The sequence below is a fragment of the Actinia tenebrosa genome, unplaced genomic scaffold, assembly GCF_029948245.1.
Source record: "Actinia tenebrosa isolate PJP-AT-01 unplaced genomic scaffold, QUT_ActTen_1.0 PGA_scaffold9__36_contigs__length_13948895, whole genome shotgun sequence".
In the NCBI taxonomy this organism is placed as follows: Eukaryota; Metazoa; Cnidaria; class Anthozoa; order Actiniaria; family Actiniidae; genus Actinia; species Actinia tenebrosa.
The window spans coordinates 9,252,179-9,261,892 of record NW_028292586.1 but is presented as its reverse complement, the minus strand read 5'-3'; the positions used below and the strand labels follow the sequence as shown (position 1 = coordinate 9,261,892).

General features: G+C 35.0%; 2 protein-coding genes across 2 annotated transcripts; both read right to left on the bottom strand.

Annotated features, from left to right (window-relative positions):
• Positions 1-2,181: 2,181 nt before the first annotated feature.
• Positions 2,182-9,017, bottom strand: LOC116308095 (uncharacterized). The gene is made up of 6 exons (XM_031718463.2): positions 8,595-9,017; positions 7,604-7,718; positions 7,220-7,333; positions 4,634-4,747; positions 3,226-3,339; positions 2,182-2,700 (listed from the first exon to the last, which is right to left on the bottom strand). Exons 1-6 carry the CDS (start codon positions 8,958-8,960, stop codon positions 2,336-2,338), a joined length of 1,188 nt encoding a protein of 395 aa, XP_031574323.2. The 5' UTR covers positions 8,961-9,017; the 3' UTR covers positions 2,182-2,335.
• Positions 5,433-6,076, bottom strand: LOC148904739 (putative ATP-dependent DNA helicase Q1). Its single transcript, XM_089024933.1, has 2 exons — positions 5,882-6,076; positions 5,433-5,670 (listed from the first exon to the last, which is right to left on the bottom strand). Exons 1-2 carry the CDS (start codon positions 6,074-6,076, stop codon positions 5,506-5,508), a joined length of 360 nt encoding a protein of 119 aa, XP_088881059.1. The 3' UTR covers positions 5,433-5,505.
• Positions 9,018-9,714: the final 697 nt, after the last annotated feature.

Here is a 9,714-nt window from a genome sequence, read left to right as displayed (position 1 = left end):
TAATAAGAACCTTTCTTAAAATTGTAGCCTTAATAGGTTCTTACGTGGAGGGGGCTTAAAGTGAGAATTTTAGCCTAACAGGTTCTTAAAACCCAGGTTCTTATACGCGGGTTTTGTTCAGTTGTTTCGGTCAGTTCGAATGTAGAATCAGATCATGGTTAATTCATTAAAACTACTGCCTCGCAATATTTACAAGCATTGTTCATTTTCGATTTAATACCATTATAAAACTCAGCTGACTAGACGTAAACCTAAACGTTTTCGCACGATTTGAGATTCAGATCCCATGAAAATATTGAGCATTGCATGTTTAGTGCATGGAACACGCAACAGTTGGCTCTCACGTAGCACAAGAATTTGGAGTTGGCGTGTTTCTTATTTACATTAATGATTTTTATAGATGTAGTAATATATTAGATTTCCATATCTTTGCTGACGATACCAATTTGTTTTACTCTGACAGCAGCCTATTTGCCCTAAAATCTTGTATCAGTGAAAACCTTAGTCACGTGTCAAACTGGCTTATTGCTAGCAAGCTTTCACTTAATATAAACAAAACCAATTTTATTACTTTTCACCCACCTCAAAAAGCTACTAGTTATGCAATTAGATTATATATTAACAATAAAATGATAAGAAGGAAATGTAGATTGAATATTTAGGTATTTATATTGACTCCCATTTAAATTGGAAATATGAAATTCTTCATATTTCTAAAAGAATTAAACGATGTGTAGGTATTCTCTCACAAATTAGGCATTATGTAAATATATCAATTCTTACAATGTTGTATTATACATTAGTATACCCTTTCCTATCTTACTCACTTGTAACTTGGGGGAACACCTACACAACTACTTTGTGACCACTTCTAGTTATTCAAAAAAAAAAGCAAATAGGCTTATGACCTTTTCTGATTTTACAGCTCACTCTGGTCCTTTATTCTATAAATTGAGAATTTCCTAACTTAATCTTTTTAAACAAAGCATTGTTTATCTATGGTTTTCATTCAGGTAGCTTGCCATCAGCTTTGAATGATTTTTTTGTATCTATCAACAGATTGCATGGTTATAACACTAGACTTGCCAGCAAAAAATCATACTATTTGCCAAAGATAAGAACTAATTATGGCAAATTTAACATTCGCTTTTTAGACGTTAAAATTTGGAATTCCATCCAGGATGTTCATAAATCAAAGTCCCGGTCCCGTTTCAAGAAGCTTCCACGTAAGTCACTTTTGGACAAAATATAATAATCAGTTATCGTTTTTCACATATTGGATTGAATCAACTTTCTCTCTTTTATAATTTTTTTAAAATAGTTCTCTCCCTTGTGTGTGTGTTTTTGTCACTCCATCCTTTTCGTGTGTGTGTGTGTGTATGTCTTTCCCCCTGGCAGCCTGTCTTGTCAAATCCATATATTCTGTTGTTGCAATTATATATATATTTCTCTATACATTTCCTTCTATAATTTTCCGTTTGACCTAGCCATTATGCTCGACTAGCTCTGCTATTTCTAAATGGCTGGTGCTCATCTATTTATACATTATTATTTTATAAATTTTATTATATATCAATCCAAGGAGTGCCAAATAAAGATGTTTGTTTGTTTGTTTGTTCATTATTCTAATGACCTCAATCTTAATAGATTCAAGTATCTCATTAAATTTTCTCTTTAGCTATGCAATATTTCACTTATACAGAAAAGAATAAAAGATTGACTTTCAGATTGACCGAAATTATATTAAGAAGGCTCGAAACGGTTTTTCTTGAGCGCGCGCGCGATCTAGATCCAATCACGTAGAACTTGCAAAAGGAAATTTTTTCCTCAAAAATTTTAATATTCAAACTTAAAAAAATAATCAAAAACTGTACGGTGAAATTTCTTCAAATTTTGCATATGGCTTTGGTTTATATTTTCGAAAACTTAAGGAAAAATTTAAAAAATTCTGTAAGAGGACGAGGAAACTATTCCAAACAAATTTGAACAATTTTTTTAACGAATTCCCACTTACAGAATTTTTTTTCTTTTTTCGTGAAAAAAAAAAAAAGATCATGATACAAAGTTTAAATATTCTGGTTCTTAAAAAATTCACCATTTGGTTCCTGAATTATGATTTTTTAAATGAACATTTTTGATGGCATAAGAAGGGTTCTGATGTAGTCATAGCAACGTCTTACGTCATTTTTACATGTTTATTGTGATCTTTGGTTTATGTTCTTTGGCTTTCCAGGTTTACTTGCTGTCATATTATAGCCGTATTAATTTTTTTAGTTCATAATTGTGATTGTATGTGAAGGCAAAAAGCACTTTCCAGCCTCCTTAAACAAGCCTTTTAGCTTTGGCCGCAGTAACGAAGATAACAAATCTTAAGCATTACAAACTCGTAAATAAAATAGGCTGCACAGTTTCGCACACGAATATCAAAATTCCATCTACAGCAGTTGCCGGAAAAACTAAAACATACTCTTCTTGTTACAATTCCTTCTTGTATGGTAGGATGTGGATCTTTCAGCCAGCCAGTAGCGTCAGTGTTACAGTGGTATTCGGGTACACATTTTGTTGGCATAGCAACGCCGGCGCCACCTGTCAATCGATACCAACCTACGAAAGAGGTGCTGTCACATTGCCTATTCACCTTTCCGTACTTAACGTTACGAGTCGAGTTCGTTATGTTGGTGTAGGTAGCACATTCGACGCCTTAAAGAATAAAAGAAAAAACAAAAAAAAGCTAATTTTAGTACTATTTTAGAAAAAATTAAATAACAGGATATGTTTTGAGGCCGGGGATATCAAAAGCTGGTAAAGAGCCGTTGTTCTTTGCCTTAGGCCCGAAGAAATGCAGGCTCTGGGTAGGAGATTGAAGCGAATGCATTAACAAACGGCGCGCGCTCAATCCTATATTCACCTGGGCCCGGTTGTATGAAGGGTGGATAGCGCTATCCGACGGATAAATCTTATCCGGTGGATAAATCTATTGGACAACAGCCACGACATATTCAATGGATATGGATTTGTCAGTTGGATAGCGCTATTCACCCTTTGTACAACTGTGCCATGTAGGTGATTATTGAGAGATAATCTGCAGTAGGGCGCGCCATTTTTTATGATCACCTGAGCAATGATATTTATCTTTTTGTTCCATTTATTTTATAACCATACGTTGCCTAAAATTTGTATACCTATTCAATAAGACAATAAAATATAGGGTAAATTGTAACTTACTGTCGACCACATCACAAGTTATTCCTTTGAATCCAGCGTCGCATGTGCAGTAGAAGCTATTTCCTGAGAGACTGCAAGTAGCTCCATTTTTACACGGCATAACATCACACGCATCTGAAACAAATCAAGCAAAAATCAGGCTGAATCAAAACGAACGCTCTGTTATGGGAGAAAACAGAAACAATCAAAAAACATGTCAACTCGTTATCTATTAATAGGTTTATTATATCAAAGCATCAAGTCAATATTTTGAATTGGTAATGCTCTCATAAACATTTTCTACCGAGAGTGGGGAGAGAGAGAGGCCGATTTTACAAATACAACTATGTACAGTCTTGTATTTCACTCCCAAAAAGTAAGGAAAGTAGCAACAGCATTTTTAATCGCCTTTTTCCGTTTTTCCGAATTCTTTTTCTCAATGAATATCTGTATTTCTTCTGTAGAAGGACTGGAAAAATCTTTCTTTAGGCTTCATTCGGCCTGAATATGCCAGCAAACGTTTTTGTTTGCGATTCGTGCAAAATATCACGGCGCCAGCTCTTTTCACGTGCAACTTGTAACCCGACTGAGAAATAAGTACTTATTTCCCGGTCGGGATATATTAAAATTTTGTTAGTTTTATGTTGTCCTCTATCAAGCAATGAGAGTGTTCGTTGTATCGGCAGAATCCGTAGCTAGACAACAATAAATATTTTTTGGATGAGGTTTTGATGATATCCGGATTTATCAATTGGGAGGCAAGTGTTATGGCTGAGGTCAATAGCATTTGCCGAGACATTGATAATTCCGGACATCATCAAAACCTCATCCAATAATTGTTTTATATTACGTTTTTCAAATAAAGTGACTGATAATACAAAGATAGAAACTTTATAATAAACTTTATTTTAAAAGACAGTTTCAAAATAATGCATATAGGAAATCGCATGATTTCGCATACCATTCGGAACTTATAGGTACGAGTGATGTTTTCATTTTTTTCCAAATTGGACGAGCATTTTAGGCGAGTCCAATTTGAGAATTTTCAAAACATCACGAGTATCCATAAATTTGGATTTGTACGAGAACATTGTGCGAATTTTTGTTTATAATACTCTAAACAAAATTGAGGGATATAATTGGGACTCTACAGAGTACAATTCGGGATTTAATTGTTCTCCTCTTGTCCAATAAGAATGAAGTAATACAGATAACCGCTATCCGCTGACGTATGCAGGCTCGTTTTTGCAAACTGAACTGTCTCAGATAACTATTGACCGCTGAAAAATCGCTGGCGCATGCTGATAGCTAGAATATTATCTGTAGGTTCTCGATTAATAAGAACTCAGTTAGTGAGTACAATGCGTAAAAAATGAATTATTTTATGGCATGGGACATTCCATTTCGCAAAATGTTAAGTTATACTTACCGAATTGGCAGTTTTGTCCCTGGAAACCTTCTGTGCATGTGCAGGAATAGTTATTGACTTTATCAATACACGTACCATTGTTACGACAAGGGCTACTCAAGCACTCGTCGATATCTTCAAATAATGCAACAGATTAACACTGTTAATCATTAATATTTCCTGTAAGATTACATGAAATGGCACTATTCTGTAATAAAGTCTGAGGGTAGGTTTGAGTTAGGGTTGGGGTTTGGGTTAGGGTTTGGGATAGGGTTTCAGGTTTCAGGACGTTATAATTAATAATCAATAATTGACAATCGAATAATAGTGCCATTTCATGGGACTTACATGAAGTACCAACCTAGTTAATAATTCAAAACGTATTCGAGGGTTACGAGGGTTGCTGTGCTTTCTTTTTCTTTTACTTTTTTTTTTTTTTTTTTTTTCTAATTTGCTACTGCTACAGTAAAAACCCGCATTTTTGGAGTTGAGGTTGATTTCGTTCTTATTTAACGGGTGTTTACTGAAAAATCAGCCTGAAGGTGCATGTTCTTAAGGTGTTCTTAAAATAAATGTTTCTAAAATATATACAGTATACTATATAGACTACCAATACATGTAGGTGATATCAATGTGTAAGTTCAAAAATGTTATTTTGAAAAATCTTGACTGCTATAATAACTGTATCAAAACAGTAGAAAAATAAATATTGTCAGGTCAGACATGGAGTCTGCTTTTTAGTGTCGGTCGTCACGCAACGCTCCCTCCCCACAAACGGCTGCTTGCATTTGAACTACATTCCTTTCTCATTGTTTGGATCGTAGCAATGAGTTCGAGCGTATTGTTTCCTATTGAGCCAATCACAGTGTCCGAAAGTATAAACATGGTGAGTTTCAATCGAGCTGCCGAAGAACATCCTCGAAAGCAATCGGTGCGGAATATTCGCCGCTTTCGACTTCACACCGTTCTTCCTCTTCTAGTGAGCATATCTTCACAGCACTAACTCCTAAACTACGTAACTTTGAGACTTGGTCATCCATTAGACGTATTAGCGACCTTTAGATACGTCGACGAGTACGAGTACGAGTAACGCTAGATCGATATCGTAGTCGATTTCCGATTTTTTTACAATCTAAAGTTTCAATCTATTTTATACACGATCAAGACTACAAAGAGATAGTGCCAATCTTTAAAAGCTTTAACTCGGACCCGTTTTCGTACTCGTCGTCGGACGTAAAGGTCTCAATTAAAGGAGACACAACAACCAACGATGTGACCAGACTCTAGTGTATATTTGTAGTCAAATATGAGAGGCAGAGCTTGGTAAATTAGAGATTTGCCAAACCCTGTTGGAAGATTGACAAAAATATCTTTTTTCTCTTCGACTAAAGTTTTGATAGCCGACTTCTGATGCGCATTTAGATCAGGAATCGAATACCGAACTTTGAAGACACGAGGCCACATGTACACTTCTTCTATGAACGAGTTGAGAATGCGAAATAAAAGCTGCACGGTGATTGGTTAGATCAAAAGTCCGCGAACGGTTCTCAAAATATGTAACCCGTCTTGTGATTGGCCAAACAATGAGAAAGGAATGTAGTTCGAATGTAAGCAGCCGTTTGTGGGGAGGGAGCGTTGCTTGACGACCGACACCAAAAACGGATGCGAGGGAGACTACTACAGGTAACACTGTAATCTAAACCGGGTTTTTACTGTATTCCCATATTTGCTCATGCAGGTTTGATTTATCATTATCGTTGTCAAAAACGTTAAAATCGTATATCGCACTGTATTTAGAACTAAATAAAAAAGGTTTAGTCAGTTAAAGTTCGTGTTTTGTGTTTACAGTTATAAAACATCTGTTATGAATTTCGCGTTCTGATTGGATGGGAGGACTTTATTTGTGAGAGCACACATCAGGCGCGCGCGCTTTTTATTTCTTAAATCGTATACAAAATAATGGATACTCTACTTAGTGTTTTATAAAAAGCAATAAAAAACTTGCTTCCTGTGCTGTGTGAAGTAAGGCACTTGAGGATTGGAAGAACAGATGGGAAGAGATAAAAGGCACTCCGTTACGCGTCGTTCTTTTTCTAACACTTTTCTCGTGTTCTGCCAATCATCAAGCGCTTTATGACTGCATACTGTTTTCATGCTGCACTCCGCCTCCCGCAATTTTGAAATAATTCTCGTTTATTGTACTTGTGTACAGTCAGCGTGTACGTGTATCAGTCTCCAATCCCCAACCAACCCCTAGTGGATGTATAATGTCATGATAAACTCGGCACCAGTGGTTGCAACTAATTAGCATATAAACTGAAAACAGCTTTTTCAAGGATGACCTCACGATTGCGCATCATGGGATTGAAGCCAAGCCCAACGCAAATATGCCGCAACACTTTTCTATTGTTTTGTCATTTACAATTTTCATTAAAAAAAGTACAAGTAACCATGCCTTTGCCAATGCATATAGATCCCACAAGGCATTGCGATATCTATTTTAAGCAATCATGAAAAACGCTATTTAAAGACTGCATTCGGCTACATTCAAAATGTCCCCAAGGATTTTGCATTTTCATTCCAACTTAACGAGTATTAACCACCCACCATGTTCGCAGTGTGTTCCATTAAAGCCAGCGGCGCAGGTGCACGTATATCCATTGTCCTTGTCATTACAAGTGCCTTCATTCTGACAAGGGTTGCTCACACATTCGTTGATTTCTTTAAAAATATATCAAAATATATATATTAAAATGCGAAACTGAACTAAATAAACACATGTGTATAGATTTTTAGTTTTCGTTTTGTACTATTGCAATTTTCTTTTTCTCTTCTCTCATTTTTTTCCCTTCAAAATTGTTATTCATTTTATTAGTGTCCAGTATTGAATGGTACTTGTCTACTATCTCCTGTCCCTTTTTTCATGACAAATTTGGCATGAATAATAATTCATGATTCATTACATAAAGAATGGTTTATGAATCTACTCACCATTACAACGACCTCCAATAAACCCTTTTGGACAAATACAATGTGTTTTTTGCGAATCCTTGCAGTCAACGATACACGTTCCACCGTTACTACATGGGTTGTTATGACAACCAAACTATAAAAAATGATTTATCAATTGTCAATTTTTAGCCTAGTTATCAAAATGTTAAAAATTGTTTTGAATAGTCTCGTAAACATCAGATAAAATACTTTCGAGGCTGCAGAAATTGTAAAAATCTTTGGGAAATTATTTTATATCAGGACTGCTACTAGACTTTAGTAACACGAAATAATCAGAAAAATCTTGTTAAGATGAGATAAAATACTTGCAATGGGGAATGTGCTTGATCGGGCAAACGGGCCGTTATGCTAAATAAACAATCATCAACAATTGAAAGGTAAAATAAACTACGACAATATAGATTTACTTTAGGAGCATTTGATCTATTTTGAATTTTTTAAGCTTTTCAGTTTTGATATATATATATATATATATATAGTAAAAAAAAGCTTAAACAATTATATATATTGAAGATACAATAATTACAACGAAAAGGATTCTTAATACAAAAATGTTGTAATTCCTTTGCTACATAAATATAATTAACGGGACTATCAAAAAGTAAAAAATAAAAGCAAGCAAAAACTAGATAAAAAATTCGTCGGGAGAAAATATGTTGTGCTATGCTAATGCGCCGCCTATCACCAATGCAAGCCGGGTTTAATTCCCGCACTCGGCGTCGTATGTGAGTAACGTTGCTTGTTAATCCTCTCCCGTATTCGAGGGATTTTTATCTGTATTCTCCATTCAACTCCAATTAGATCTTTGGACTTTTACCTATGGAATATGGAATTTGGGGTACCGTTTATGATTGTCCCACGCTGTGATTTAGCAGCCAAAGCTGAAAGTATTATTTTTAAAAAGCAACAGCAAAAATGTAAAACACAGAGAGAATAGTGTATCAAATTTGCCATACAACAGAGAGCTTACCTGTGGCGGTCTCAACTGACTGTACACAAATCCTTTGTGAACCTCGAATTCCTCTTTGTTCTCCGATACATAAAACTCACTTTCGACTCCATAGTCATTCAACTCACAAAGCCCCTTGCTTTCAGTTGCTTCAAAATTGATCGATATGCACCAGTCTTTTTGTAGACATCTTAGACTGCACTGGGCAAAACTTTGATAGCGTAAAATCTCCCTTTGGTGTCGTTTTAGTGTTATATCTGGTTTTGTGATTAAAGTTCCAATGGAATGGCTGATAGAACAGTTCAGCTTTTTGTCATCATAAGCTGCAATTTTGATCATTAAAGCCCCCGATATAAGCAGTACATTATACAGGAGCATCTTAAACATTCTATAACCTTAAATCATCGAAGCCGCATTTCGTTTGAAAAGAAACTGCGCGGACATGACCACTCGTCTGATGCACTTTACATCACTTCATCGGAGTGAAGGAGACTCTTTATACTTCAAGTATGACGTACACTTGGATGCTATTGTCATGGAAATGTTAACATTTCACATTCAAGAATCTCTGATTATACTCGAAAATGTCCTTAGGTTATAACATATTACAAGTTTTCCCGTTAAAGTAAAAGGCACTTCATTATCTTCAATATACCGGGTTCGTTTTGAAAGGCAAAGGAGGTTGTGTTTGGTCGGGTTGTTTTTTAAACTGAAAACAGAAATAACCAACTTTTGATGTTCTAGTAGAATGGTCAAACACAAAACATTTCGAGTCAAGGCTCCAGGGAAACAATAATCTCGGTAATCGTAATTATTATTATCTTTTCTATTTTCTTTTTTTTCTTTTTTTTTTTTTTTTTTTTTTTTCCCTTCTTTTTTTCTTACTTCGTTTTTCTTTTTACTTTTCTTATTTATTGATTACACATGCGTGCGACCTTATTACTCACTTTCTTTGCAACATTCTTTTTTTTTTTTTTTTTTCCCTACTTTTTTTTAATTCTGTCTTGTTAATTATGTAATAAATCATGTTATTGTCACTATTTTTAACAATGATGCAATAACAAAATATCAAGAAAATGTATTACTTCTCAGAATATCTAAGGTTAATTGTGATGATTACTTATAAATTTCGATTTAAAAT